Here is a 15538-nt window from a genome sequence, read left to right on the forward strand (position 1 = left end):
GAAATAAGAGTTGAATTGGAGGAGGTGTGGTTTGAGCATGTTGCATGACAATGACAACCCTGGGCAGCTGGGAGCCATTATTCTTTGGAGAGCACAACAAGAAATAAAGAAGGAAGGTTTATTCAATAATTCAAGAGTGAGCGGTCCACTGTTTGAGGAGAAAGACAAGAATCTCAAAGAGTCACTGAAAAGAAAAAAATAAAAAGCTTTTTTTCTTTACACTATGGTTGAAACACGCGTGTCATAAAATACATTTTACGCTCTGAAGTGAATACATTATCACACAATTAGAAGTTCACATTAGAGGAACGTGCGCCGGCAAAGTGAAGTTTTGAAGATCGTCTGCTAAGCTCGGCACCAGCGCACTCGACGCTTCTGACCCTTTGTCGGTGGCACATTTAACTAGGCGAGCCTGGTCACGACATTGTCTGCAAATGCCTACGCAGATAGCCTGGAACAGGTTTTTCTTTTTTGAACATGGTAAGCTGAACCGTTAATATTTTCACCCCATGCCTTCAACACCCAGCCGCATCTCTGTAGTGAATCGCAATGCAATACGTCGAAAAACTAATTTTCACGGGCAGTCTAAAGTGCTTTAAAAGTGTTAGTTTACATGCTGTGTGTGTATGCAGAAAAATATATGTTATCTAAACTATGAACGAAAAATACAAAAAATAGACGCCTGATTGCTTTGTTTTTCTATTGCCTTCTCAGTTGCTCATAAGATCAGCCAATGGCACAGTGACTAGGGGAGGTGTTAGAATCGGCGAGCGAGAAAAGGAGCAGACGGTCAGGATGCAACGCTGCTGTCGACACGAGATGCGTTGTCCAATCACGTCCGCTGCCACTCGGGTGTTTTATTGCTCTGCGAGTAAGCATCGCACGCGATTAGCGCTCCATCAAATACTTTAAAAAGTTAAACTACCGTAGAATACCGCGCATTCGCCTATTCCACATTAAGCGCCCATTGCAAAATTTGTAAGATCTAAGAAAATATGCACAGCATATTTATATGTAAAACTGATGACTGCACAAGCGCCCATCCCCCATTTCTTTGCGATTATCTCCAAAGTTTGAGTGGGTGCTTGCTTGGTATTTTACGGTATGTTGATTTTGGACGAGGTTCGCGTAACATGAGAATAAACTTGTTGACACTTTTGTCGTCGTCGGAAACGGCAAAGAGGGAGGCTTTCTTCTCTTTCTAGCTTGGGGCAATCTCTCCAGGAAGAGCATCTCAAACGGGCACTTCTGGCGACGCAGACGAGCCATCCTGCTACGGCGTCTGCAAATGGCATCTCCTAAAGCCCCTTGATAAAGGTGTTTTCACAAGTACCGCCAACCATTGTTGTGGAAATGCGCAAGACACGTGCCACAAGCGGGTGCTCCGCCGCCATTCGCTTCCAAGGGCCGCTCATTTCAGTGCTGCGCCGCCATTCGCTTCCAAGGGCCGCTCGAGACCTGGGCCATGCGCGCTCGCGCATTTGGCGCTACTTGCAAAGACAAACGAAAACATATCGAGGGGCTTTAGCATCTCCGAGTAGAGCGTGCCACCTATCGTTGTCATGATACACCAGAGCGCCACTGCCATGGCCTCCGCGATTTTTTGTGTGCTGGCTGCGCTGCTTAGGCCATTGCATTCGCCATTAGAGACTGATACTGTGTGGCACTTGGTGGCGCTCGCAACCAAACCAAACAATACAAATAAATAGTCGTGAATTATCATTATTATAATTATCGTCGGTCTGCGGAACTTTAGAGCAGCACGAAATGTGCTCACTGCCTCTCGCCGCAACACACAGACCTTTGGCAAAAAAGAAGCCCGAAATTCGGAGGTTCATCTTTTCAAAGTGCGAAAGGTGTAGAACAAATGTCCGTGCATGTAAGTGAAGTTCAGAAAGCTGTTCTCATGCATGACGACAAAAATATTGCTACACTTGTCTCCTGCCGGCCCAGACCGTATCCGCAGGGGACAAATATAAATTCAGATTAGAAGAATGAATAGGTGGGCGATTTGGTAGGAATTCACTGTGTCATAGTCATGTAATGTTGCCATGGAATGAAGGGTCGTTTTTGTGTGTCTTTCTAATAAAATTCGTCTGTTGATAGTCAGCGTTCGCCCCTCGTGTTTCTTCTTCGTCTACATACTCATGTTTTCACGCTGTTTCCACAATGAGTTGATTCACGCTAAGTCCTGCATTCTGAGGTATCATCCAGAGAAACGGTGCTAATACTGGAGCAGCAAATAAAAATTACAAATCAACAGAGATCGACCTGTCTCTATTCTGATGATGATAAGTGAAAATGCAAGGTTTATGTTGGAGGCTCACACTTGAGAGTGTGCTTTGAAGCGATTCTTTTTGTTTTGGATCTAAGCAGAGCCTGCAGAGATCCAGGGGACAGGCTCGGCTTGCTTTTTCTGCTATGCAGCCGAGCATTTGGACAGGCCAGAGCAGAGGGCGGCGGAAACCTCGGAGACCATGCCACCACACACGGAGCAAGACGCACAATTCTGACACACCCCCTTCTAGCCACCGTAAGTTATTTGATTTTGTTGATTTATTAATTGCTACAAAAAAAAAAAAAAAAAGCTGCTTCTTTCTTAGTTATGAATGCCGGGAACCAGTATTCCTTTTAACACGCTACTCATGCAAAAAGAAAACTAATTAATAAAAAAAAGCTCGCACATGCCCATTGTCCTAACGCATCTGAAAGGCAGTGCAGCTATAAAGAACATTTAAGAAATAGGGAACATGATTATTATAGAAAGAAGTGGTACCGGTCGCTTTTTATAGTGCATAAACGGGAAAGCTGGAAATGCGTAATCAAGTTTAACGACATCAATATAAGCAGCAAAGAAAAAGTCTGAGAATGAAATTCATATCTTTTTCATTTCATTTATTTTCGACTCTGGAGAGGCGGGGTACAGCATTGAGGCCGAAGGCCCATGCCAGGTGGTTTGCAGACTTTTCTGCAGGCCACGTGCAGACTTTTCCACGGTTAGAGCATTCAAGTGCCGTCTGACGGCACTTTGCGTCCGCATACGAGTGCCGTCATGGATGCCCGTATTGAGCAAATGCCGTCCTTTAGTAAAGAATGTCTTGCTTTTGGCACTTTGTGACCGAAATTAGTATCCCTACTTTAGCTGTACTTTTTTTTTTAATTAAATTTGCCATTTCATAAAATTTTCTTTATAATAAATAGTAACCGGTCTCACAAATATATAGGGTGACTGAAATCACCAGGCACAATCTAAAATAAGCCGTAAAAAATTGGCGCCTGCATGTAGCAATCTAAACTTTGTGTCAAAGGTGTATTTCACAGGTCGTTTCCTTTCTTGTAAAATCAGAAAGCGTAGCTCCCCTTCTGTAAAAAATAGGGCCAAGAAACTTGCCCGGGTCAACGGCAAGCAACGACGCAGACAACCAAATGGAGTTGCAGGGCGTGTTTGCCACTCGAGTGATAGATGGCGCTACCTCCTTATCGAGACTGCTCGCGACCACCTTTGTTTATTAAAATGAACATAATCTTTTCGTAATGTACCTTTGGTTAAAAAATAAATGCGAACAATAAAGCAAAGCTTAAAGTAAAAAAAATATATATGATTGCATAAGGACGGCGCTTTTGCTGCCAACAGATTTTCATCTGTGTGTTGCCAGCTTTCTATCACTGGATGGCTACACCTTCCGACGCTGCTCCCAACGCCATCTATCAATACATGCACCTCGCAACTCGGCCCAGACATCTGCGTCGCCGTCCGCCATCAACCCTGGCAAGTTTTTTGGCCTTATTTTCTTACAGAAAGGGAGCTACGCTTTGTACTTTTACAAGAAAAAACCGACCGGTGAAATACACCTTTGACGAAAAGTTTAGAATACTTGGTGCAGTCATCGATTTTCAAGGTCCATTTTAGATCGAGCTTAATGACTTCGGACACCCTATATATGCCTCACAAATGTTTAGGTTTAGCATGAGTACCTTAAAAACAGATGTTTTTTTTGTGTTTTTTTTTTTTTTGGGGGGGGGGGGGGGGGGGGGGGGACGGGGTATATTGCCGTTACTTGAGATCGTTGTTGCCATCACTCGAGAAGAACTCAAATTTATTTTACACAACAATCGAATCACACTCGCAAACTTCGAGAGTGCAACTTCGTCAAACTTGAAGAGATCGCGCGCCACACAGTGCAGGCGCAAATGTACGTAAGGAAACACGCTGCTCACTCCTGTAGCGTTTGGCTCAGTCGGGCTCTATGGAACAGATGTCAGAATAAGCGCCACTTGTGCTTTTTCAGACGGCACTTGAAGGCTCCGCAACAGTGTCGTCGGACGGCACTCTAGACACAGCCTTAATATGCATACGGTTAATAATAACAAAGTCAAAACAGTGGATGGTCAACACTGCTGCAGCAGCGAAGTTTCTTTGTCTTTCAAACGCTTTCGATTGCTAATACTTCACAGAGCACAACAGACAACACACCATCAAAACAGATCCACACAAGGAAACAACACTCACGCAGCGCTGACTGTCAACTCTCGGATACATTAAACATCATCGATGTTTAATGTTTAACGACGACGATGCCAGGAAGCTATACCGGGTGACCGGGGCGCTGCGTTCTAGCCCTGGACGTCAATGCATCGGGGGTGGCAGCAGTCTACTTTGACTGGGCCACCGCCTGGAGCCGCTGCCTTCAACGAAGCGAGCGAGCGCACCATCAACCTCCAGGGCTTTACCATCCAGAAGGTCCACTGAACTGCCTACCGAAGGTCACCTTGGCTCGCTTGCCTACTGGCCTGAACCGCCGCCGAACCTCCAAGACTCGTGCGGCGGATCAAAAGAGCACGTCGTCCTCAACACCATCAAACTGCCAAGGCTTTCCCAGCCGCACGGTGAAGCCTCCGGACATCACCGTTCGCCCAGGCACTTCTTACAGCTGGTAGAAATGTCTTGGCAAACCCCAAAGCAACGCTGCTTGCGATGTTGAGAAGGCCGCGTCGTCCTCCCCCCCTTGTATATATCATCTCATAATCATCATCACTAGACGTGGCACCGCGGGCCTCCATGGTACGGGCTGTCGCCTTTCCGCGGTGCCACGGCTCTCCTGAGCAAATAAAGATTACGATTACGATTACGATCATCTTCGTTATCTTTTATTCTTACGCACTAAAAAAGAAGAAAATAAAAGTCAACTAAGGAAGAACTTTCGATTGATTGATTGATACGATGTTTATGGCACAAAAGGTAAAACGTCTTCGATCGACATTTGAGGAAGAGACAAAACTTACCGGAATGTGTGCTTCTTGTAAGTTGTGACAAGGCCCTGTCAGAACCTCCCAACCACTATAATACTGTTTTCTTAGCGTAAGAAAACAAACAACACCAAAGATTGAGAAGTAAACGAAAGAACTTCGGAAACTTGTCGCCGGTTGCTTCAGCTGGCTTCAGCAAGTGAGGCGTGTCGTGTCAATTTAAACTAGTGATGGGACGAATCACCCGAGATTCGGATTCGGACAGATTCGGAAATTTCCGAACTTCCCGCGACGAATATTCGGCAGATTCGGAGATTCGTCCGAATCGTCGCTGGTTGCAGGCGGCAGCATAAACCTTGTCGTAAACCTCGCGAATGCGGTCAGTTGTGCTTTTCTAGCTACTGTTACTGCATATGACCAGAATTCGTCTTGTTTATTTCAACGTATGGTATGTACTGTACTGTCATTCTAGACCCTAGCACGCGCCCAGGTCCAGCTGAGCTGATCGGTGTGGTTGACGTAGGCCTAACCAATGCACGGTCTCGCTTTCTGTGCGGTTTCGCGGTGATTGGCAAAATGTAGCGAAACGCTGTATAGTATACATAATGTGGCGCAACGAAAAATAAATATATATTCAGCCAAGGAAATGATTCGTCTCCTTCTCTACAGCTGCGTATGTCTGTACCTGTAAGTCGCGAGAGCGAGATACCGGTGGCAAAGAAAAACGTCGCACTGTCGTTTCTCCGTTCTCGGCAGCAAGTTTTGTATACGTGAACTTTATTTGATGAAAAAGAAACACAATACAGGGGTGTCCAACGCAACTTCATTGTTCGGAAACAGACACTAACTAAATCGGATAGCATGCATTAACGAAGTTTCAGATTGTTTCCCGTGTTCCGATAGCAATACCTCAGTGGATAGTCGATCGTTGTAGATAATCGAATCGAACATACTCACTTGTGTGGTGTGTGCCACACTGACAGTAATTATCGGCACGAAATGTGTCTGTACCGAACAGCACTTACGGCATCGATCTCTTGCGGCGATGAAAACATGCGCTTGTATTTCCACGTGCGTGCATCAAGCATGCCTATTTGGGTCGTAATCCAGAACCAAAACCAACTTTCCCGCGATGTCTGGCTACCGTTCTCGATAAACATTCAAAATAATATAAACAAAGTGGAACATTTTATTTAGTACTGTGATATTATATTACAATAATCTTTCGTGTACTTCGTAGAATTTAGTGAATTTAATATCACAAAAAGTTGAAACACACATCAACGTGATTTAGCAACCATGGCAACGCTCCGAATCTTTCCGAACTTTTCCGAATCGCTTGAGATTCGGCTACTTTTCCGAATCTTTCCGAATCTGCAGATTCGGCTCCGAATCTCGATTCGGATAAAGATTCGTCCCATCACTAATTTAAACGAGTGCACTAGAAAGTTGACAAAAGTGCTCCGAGATGGCGCGTTAAACATCATCATCATCATCATATTTTGAAGAAAACTATTGTGTGTTTTGGTTATTTTAACTTTAAAAATCAACTTCGCTTCTTTAAAAAAAAACAAAAAAACAATTCAGTTTTTTTAGTATCATTTTGCAACAAATGACGTCACGAAAGCTGGAGTGTCATGTTGTCGGATGTCGCGATCCTGGCGGTTGGGCATAAAAATGCTGGCGAAAAGCACGAACGAACATGAGTGTCGCTGCCGTCATTGCGTTCTAACTTCTGGCTGCTGTACCTTCCGTGGACTGTCACACCAGAGAGTGCCAGAGAGCGACCTGCAGCAGAACACACATCTGCTACCAGTGTCTGCTACACACTCCACCGACTCCACCGCTGCTGAAATACCGCCAGGTTCGCAGTAGGCGACAACCTGACACTTGTTGACGCCATCATGCGGAAATCGAGGGATCACTTTTTTTGAACGTGGTAAACACACCAGACACGTTCCAGCCTCCAGGTACCATAACCCCAGTTTCGGTTCTATTTCTTGCCCTCCCCCCCCTCCCCCCGCACAAGTCGCTCCAATCACTTCAATCCGAAGCAATCCAATCCAATGCGATATTTCATAATCGCTGTGCGTGCGCGTAGGCAGCATTGACCGGCTCAGGGCTCATCACCGTCATCGCGTTACGGCGTTTCTTCACGCGGCCGTCGCACCTGAGTGTCGGGTTGCTTGAGGAAAGGCGGTTTTCTTGTCGGCCCGCAAATGGCGTGCGAGCGTCTGCGGCGAGCTCTCTATCGGGCCTTGTACGTTGTCATCGGTACGTGCATATCCCTCTACGTCGGCATTAGAGTCGGAATACAGGTGCTGATCCACGGCAAAGCCATCCTGCAGTCGAAGGAACGCAAAGAAGAACCGGCCTGCCTACGCGATCCGGCGCTGGGCCAACACGAATTCGTAGAATTGGAGGTGAGTTTAATTTTCAAAGCGTTGTGTGTGTGACAGTTGGTGCTCCAGCCGCAACTGGCAACTGGAACCGGTGTAAGCTTTCGGTGCGCGTGTTGCTATACCCCATGAACGGAATGACGATCGTTTCGTGGCTGAGTTGGTTTTCGCTTTTAAGACAGAAAAGAAAAAGTAGTTTCCGGAATACTGCCACGAAACGACGCCGCGCCGTTGTTTGAATGGGGAGCTTTGTCAGGTTCTCTTGATTCATCCACGGGTTCCCCGGCTGTCCTCCTCTCCCAATGTGCAGCGTCACGGCTGAAAGTGATATCTCCAAGCTCGGTCGGCTCCGTTTCGCATGGAAGCCGGCGTCGGTCAACCGTAAACGCTTCTTGGCTGTCACAAATCACGCACTCCGCAGCACTCGAACCGTGGAGAGAAAAAAAAACAACAAACAAACAAACATAGTAGACGGCGCAAAAACGAGCGAGGGCTGTCCGCGCGGGGACGACGCCACGCCGCTCCTCAGTGGACTTGGCCGGTTTTGCATGTCGCGTCAGAAGAACCCAAGCAGGAGGGAGTCGAAAGACGGCTGCGCTCACGCTAGAGGTGATAGGCGATCAAACGTGGTTGCATAAATTTGTTTCTAGAGGGCCGCTGCTTATCTCCCCTTGTCGTGACGTATCAAACGCTTCCAGTGTGATGTAATAACGAAGACCACTGGGGCAGGTAAGATTTCTTTCAGATAACCCTTCAGAGATATGATACAGTCGCAACTTCAGACAAATGTGGCCAAGATATTGGCAACATCGGCCGTGCAGGGGGGCACAGAACAGATAGATATTAAATAAGGAAGAAAGTCGAGCTGGTGAACTTTCATCAGTACGAATGGTGACTGTATGGATGTTAGGGGTAGTGTGCACATCCCCAGGTGTGACTGGGATGATGTCATAGGGAGATTGCCAAGGCGCTAGAGATTGAGAACACCTGTCACTGAGTGATCAGGGAGTAAGCCAGTTTAATTACTATAGATATTGTGTTGATCAGTAGGCTTTGATGTGCAAGGATTTTAAAACTTCCCTTGCGGAGTGCAGGTTATTAATCCTGAAGCCTGTCGTTAATTCGGTTCCTGTGAAATTCGTTTTTAGTTTTGTTTCTTTCCTTACAATGTTGAAAGAAATGTGAATAGTGAAAGTGATATACTACTGCTCAGACATATATTATCAACCCTAAACCCTTTCTTAAAGAAGTATTTCCCAAACTGGCTTTTGCTACTTTCCATAGCTGCCATAGTCAAGGGGAAGTTCACAGACCTGAGTGCCCGTCGCGCCCGATTGTTTCATTCATTTCATTCATTTAACTTCGAACAGCGTTGAACCGTCAATCCAATTCACACATGAAGTAGAACAGACTATACTCGGCGACAACTTTTCTTGGCAATGCTGTGGAAGGTACAGGCCCGCATTCCCTCTTCCATTTTGAGTGTACGCAGGCTCTCCTCCTCTCCCCGGAAATGAGGGAGGAGGAGAGCCTGCGTACACTCAAAATGGGAGAGGGGACGCGGGACATACCTTCCACTGCATTGCCAAGAAAAGTTGTCGCCGAGTATAGCACACTGCTTTTCCTAGATATTAATATACTGTAAACGACTTAATTTTCGCGAGGACCTAATTTTCGCGAATCGCCTACAATTCGCAAAAAATAGGTCCCGCGAACAATTCTGGTAAAATGTAAATACATTGGAATTTATGTTGAGATCCCACCGCGTCGCGAAAATTAGAACCCGCGAATTATTGAAAAACTTCAGCTTTGACCTAAATCGCGAAATAATGAGCTTGCGAGGAATAAGTCGTTTACAGTATATTGAAACAGCACCGGACACACAGAAACAAGAGTAGTCTTAAAAACCCTGCTACATCGGTCCAAACACATTCTCCTGATCCAGAACTGCGAGCATCTGAAGATACAGTTCTTTTCGACTAGCTGCTGAAGCAGGATTATCCTACACGTTTTATTGAAAACATGCGTAAGCAGATGGGACAGGAGAACTGTCAGGATAAAAATCATAATAAAGCAGGGCGAGTAATAATTCCGTATATTAAAGGCATGTCTGAGTCTATTCGCGGGGCCCTCGCCCCTTTAAACACCTGAACAGCATTCAAACCCCATCTTACACTATGTGACCTCATTTCCAAACCAATAGCCTAGCACCCCCAGAATCCCAGTGTAGTGTTGTGTACAAATTGGACTGTCTAGATTGTGACGCATCGTATATTGGGGAGACCGGCCGCAAAAGTTGCACCTGTATGAAAGAAAACAAATCCGTTGTAATAAAAGCCACGCCTGCCCCTAGGGCAAAGACTGAGCTGGTGGACCATTTTTGGACAAAGGGTCACAGTCTTGACTTGGAAAACACATTGACTTTGTCACGTGAACAAAGATGGGGTCCACGAAGGTACTTGGAATTATTCTGCATCCGGGGTGATTAATCGGCTTCTAACTTTAACCGCGGCCCCTTTCCCGAACTGTATGCGGACCTCCTTAAATAGGATTTCTAGTTGGCGTTCTTCTTGTTGCGGCCTCTTGGTTTCACTGATGGTATCTCCCGTAGGGGAGACAAAACGTCCGATTAAATTGTTCGTGTTACGTCAAGTCGGTGTAGTTTGTCCAATCATGATGAGTCCCGGATTTTGGAAATTTTGCTATGTCCTTCGTTGTTAAAAAAAAAAGGCAGGACTGTCTGGTGACTGTGGCTTGGTCTGTGCTGGTGTACTCTGTTAGCATTGCCCTTTTGTCTTGACTTCTGACAGTCTCAAAGCACGCTTCTGTTTTCTTTCTTAATATTGTAAACAACTTATTTTTCGCAAACTCAATGTTTTACGATTTAGGTCAAAGCTGAAGTTTTAAAATAGTATGTGGGCTCCAGATTTCGCGATGCGGTGGGATCTCAATATAGATTCCTATGTATTTACTTTTTACCGGCATAGTTCGCGGGACCTTTTATTTCATAAATTGTAAGCGATTTGCGAAAATTAGGTCCTTCTGCACATCGTATAATATGCAATACATTAGGCAAATTAAAAATTTAGGAAAACAATTTCCACGTCTGACATGTGTCTTTCTAAGTGTCAAGGTTTAACAAGGTGACTCTACATAGTATTCATATTTCTTGGAGGAACCCCCGTTAGCCGTTTTAAAAATATGTTGACTCTAAAATTGGCTGCTTCTTTCTTTTAATCAGCTTTCCTCTTCTGCCAGGGGAATCCCTTTGGTGTTTTTCTCCCCTCGCGAGTGTTATTCCCCTTCCGTAGGGGAGCGCTTGAGTGACCCTGACCCCCTGACGCGGCACCACCCACTTGCGCAACTTCTGCAAACTCCTTCGTGCGTGTCTATGCCTGTAGGACCGCCCCTTGGCATTTACACGTCGCATACCTTTACGGTCCGTCTGTTTTTGCGCATCCTGGCATGACTGTGTGCGGAATCCCAATGTAGTTTTTTTGGGGTGTGGGGTGCAGTTTTAAGGTATGGACCAGCCAAAAACATAATTTTTTTTATGCCTACCACCTTTGTAATTTTGGTTACGGTTTCTTTGTGTGCCTTGTATATCTTTGCTATTGTTTCACCATGCATACATGACAAGGTGAGAACTGCTGGGAGGAGGTTCAACTGCTTCGCCTCCATCCCGAGCTTCCTACCTATCTCGTCCACCTTGAGCCCACGCGTCCTGGATGCCCGGCATTCGAAAGGCTGTCCTCATTCTGTTTGCCAATAGCATAGCCAGAAATTTATTTCTGATGGAAGGGGGGGAGGGGGCTGAAGGGGGTGGAGGCTGGGATGTCCATGACTTGGGGTGCTGATGAAGAAGGGGAATCAACACCCTCTCTCCCCGACTATGCCACTGCTCTTCGTGGATATATTCATTTTGGCTTTTGTATTCTCCCGGTTATCTTTGGCAGAGCTTTCTTTTAGAGGTACTATGTAGGATAATGTTTGGCCTGTAGAGGCAGAGAATGCATGCCAGCTTTGTGTGTGTGACATCACTGCAAAGCAACGCACAATACATTTTGCGATACTGCCGCCTTCGCCACGAGAGTGCAGAAAAGGGGCGAATTTTTAAAGTTCGCTTTAATGAGCTCGTTTCGAGCGGCACATCTTACGCATGCAGTCCGACCGACAGCTGCGTCTATGAGCTGCCTCCTGCAGCTGTTGAGCGAGCTCATAGCAGGGGAGAGTCGGAGAATGGCACAGTTGAAGAGTGTCTTGATTGCAGGTTGGACATATGAATGAACTTTTTCAATACCGGAAGTGTCACAATCTTTATCGGCGTGATAGGAATCACAAATCATGCGGTGGTGTTGTGTTTGCGGTAGCTAACCCAGTTGCTCCTTTCCATTTGCCAGTTTCTTGTGCTCTTGAAATTGCTTTTGTGGGTGTTTATTTAGAATATGAAAGAAATTATATATAGTTTGTTACCTTAGTCTATCAAAAGTTACTGTACCTTCTAATGGTCTGCATAATTGGACTAATCTAGTTATCGTAGGGTTTCGTGGGTTGCTTATAGTTTGAATGGGTGACCATAATTACTTTAAATGACTTAAATTTTGCGAGGATCTAATTTGCGTGAATTTCACGAATCGCCTACAATTCGTGAAAAATAGGTCCCGCGAACAATTCCGGTAAAGTATAAACACATTGGAATCTATATTGAGATCCCACCACATCGCAAACATTAGAACCCGAGAAATATTTCGAAACTACAGCTTAACCAAAATTGTGAAATATTGAGCCCACGAAAAATAAGTTGTTTACAGTATCTAAGTATTAATTGTTACAGTGCCTTTTCCTCATCTTTTGCTTTCACAGCTGAAGTTAGCGAGTTTATTAACTTACGTTCAAATTTTAGCTTAGTTTAGCCATTCACCTGTCCATGTTGTACCTAATATTCACCACTCATGCAGACACCAATCAATCAGTATCACATTGTCTCAAATGGAAAAAAAAAGAATTGGGGCGTGTGTTTGTTTATACAGCTTAGAACTTAGTCTGCCTCAGCCAGTGACTTGCCTCCCGGCTGTAGACGAGAAATTTAGCCAGCGGAGTACAAACCTCTATCCTGGGGTCCTTAACGTGCACAATGCAGTAGTGATACACGACCGCACGTTGGTACGATGCTCATCCAGATAGAAATGGGCAGGGGTGGGGATTGATCCCTGGGTTTGTTTCAAATGAAAAGGGTACATGAATGTAAAACACTGAATAAACAGTTAATGAGGCAAATTTCTGCGTGCAACTAAACGAACAGGGCACCATACATCATGCAATGGTGGTGGGAGGGTGAGCGACCTGAAGCAACATGGTATGGCTCCTTTTTTACACACATGCTATCTTGAGGAATATTCTAGCCCAGTGAGTGTAATAATTTTACGATAATAAACTGAACCCCCTCCAGTGCAGCAAGAACTTCTAAAATAGCTGAATTTCTGAGCTTATTTCTAGGTTTATACGTTTTTAAAGGAGCAGTGTCACATCGGACACATCGATCTCCTAGTGGAAAAGACACGAAAAGGAATTTTAATATGAATTAAATGATTAATAAAAAACACCTGGTGGATGTTGCTAAAACCTCATTCGTAATGCCCGTCTAGGAGCCTTGACAGGTGTTGGCAATGCATGGCAGTGATCAGAACTTTGACTGGTTGTGACGTTGACAGGTAGTGATGAGAGGGGGACCCGCTGAAAATTCAAGATGTTTCAATAAAACACGCAGAGAAGTATAAACCCCTAGGAGTCTTGCTGAATTAAGGTGGCGAAAAAATATATCACCAGAGTCAAATTCAAAAGATATCAACTCAAGTAGGTCTCAAAATAAAAATATATCACCAGAGTCAAACTCAAAACAAATATATATCATTGGAGTCAAACTCAAAATATATCAACCGAGTCAAACTCAAAATATATCACTCGAGTCAAACTCAAAATATATCACCCGAGTCAAACTTATAACATATCACCAGAGTCAAACTCATAACATATCACCAGAGTCAAACTCAAAACATATCACCTGAGTCAAACTCAGAATATATCATCCGAGTCAAACTCAAAAAAATATCACAAACTATCACTGATATCACAGGAGTCAAACTCAAAAAATATCATTCATATCACCGGAGTCGGTTCACTCACGGGATTACATGGCGTCTCTCTGAACTTGCTGGGCTGGCCTGTCCTTCACCGCGCTGGAAGGGGCAGTCACACCCCTCTCCGCTCAGGCGAATTAGCGTCCGGTGGGGTGGAAGGGAGAGGGGGGTTCTCCGGCTTGCTTTTTTATGGCGACTGCGGAAAGCGCTTAGGGAAGACAGCAGAGACGCCGCTCATTTTGCTTCTTTATTTTGTTTACTTTTTTTTATTCTTGCGATTAAGAGCCAACGCCCGTGTTTTGATCTTTTTTTCCTGTTTCGTGAAAGGCTTGAGAGGAAGCGTGTTTGGGCGACCACCGCACTAAGGAAGTATTATTCTGGTTCTGCTTGTTATTTTTAGAGGTTGTTTATCTTAGTTAATCTCATTTTTGTTTATTTTTGCATTAGGTTGGAATATTACTGATATAGCAAGAAGGGATTCTGCAACACTGAAATTAATAATAGTTTGTAATGACAAAAAAATGAGGTAGTGTGATTATTTTCAGTAATAATTAAGTCCGCGTTATCGGACAAGTTCCTCTCAAGGTCAAGTAACTCGAATTTTGGCTACTTACAAGTACTATATCAAGATGAACTTCAAAGAACGGCGCACCTGCTTTCAAATTGGTTTGTATTGATGACTGAGACACAGAGCGGTTGACCTGGACGTGTGTCATAGTCGGCTACTTTGTACTGGTGTGGAAGGGCAGTCCTCTCGACTCCAAAGTCGACATTATATCCATGACTGCTGAAACCTTGGAGCGCACTGTTTTCCCCACGAAAGTAGCTCTCAGTAAGCCCTATCTCGCACTTTTTCTCGTGAGGATCTTCCGTTTGTGGAAATCTGTGAGCTTTCGACTGGCGTGATATTGGTTTGCTTGGTTGTGTCAAGAAATAAAAATAAACACCAGGCAAGGGAGAAGCTTACGGATTGTCACCTTGTCTAACAACACGCTCTCTGCAGCTTTGGAAAATGAGCAGGCTACGAAATTGCTCCTACTCTGGGGGCCGCACAATACCCTCCCGAAGAGTGACAACAAAAAAAAAAAAAAAAAAAAAAAAAAAAAAAACAGATATGTAACGCAATTAACAAAAGCATGTTTTCTTAACACCGTGGGCACGTTGTTGTTGAGAATGAAAGCGGGAATTAAAGGAGGGGGTGAAAACGCCGCCTGTCATCGTGTTCTTTTCTGAGTGGGCGGACGATGCCGTGTATACGGTATACAAGCCTTTCAAGACGAAACTACTCCATGGTCCAGTGTCCAGATGGATACCGAGAAATGCTAAAAGCCGTAAAACCAACAATAACCATGAGAAAGCAAAAAAAGAAAAAAAAAAGACGGAGAACATTAGCTTGTCTTTTTCCCATGTGCACCGGCATTTCTTTCCTCCTGTTTTCCTAACTTTTTCGTTTGTGTGTATGTATGCCTGTGTATATTAATGTGTCACTGTAAAGTCTCAACTCTCGTTTTTTTTTTTATGCCGTATCTCTCTCCTTTCCTTAAGTGAAATCAGCTATGTCCGCCCGGAGTAGGGAGACTGACATTTTCTTGCCATTCAATCTTTTATTTCTTTTTTTTTTTGTTTTTTCTTTTATATGTTCTACTTACCCATAACCTAACTTAAATTTAGGAAGAGGACGGTGGCTGAGTGTGCCAGTGCGTGCATCACTACGACGTGATGCACGTTACACACCATAGGTCATCCGTCGTACTG

At 44.6% G+C, this 15538-nt stretch overlaps 1 protein-coding gene across 1 annotated transcript in view; it reads left to right on the forward strand.

Annotated features, from left to right (window-relative positions):
• Nucleotides 1-7269: 7269 nt before the first annotated feature.
• Nucleotides 7270-15538, forward strand: part of LOC8025515 (epoxide hydrolase 4) — a 47486-nt gene continuing 39217 nt past the window's right edge. Inside the window, exon 1 of the mRNA XM_029979252.4 lies at nucleotides 7270-7670. Coding sequence (XP_029835112.3) covers nucleotides 7467-7670 — 204 coding nt within the window. The 5' untranslated portion in view covers nucleotides 7270-7466. The remainder of the gene's footprint in view (nucleotides 7671-15538) is intronic.

The sequence above is a fragment of the Ixodes scapularis genome, unplaced genomic scaffold (genome assembly GCF_016920785.2).
Source record: "Ixodes scapularis isolate PalLabHiFi unplaced genomic scaffold, ASM1692078v2 PGA_scaffold10__122_contigs__length_95168666, whole genome shotgun sequence".
NCBI classification, from domain to species: domain Eukaryota; kingdom Metazoa; phylum Arthropoda; class Arachnida; order Ixodida; family Ixodidae; genus Ixodes; species Ixodes scapularis.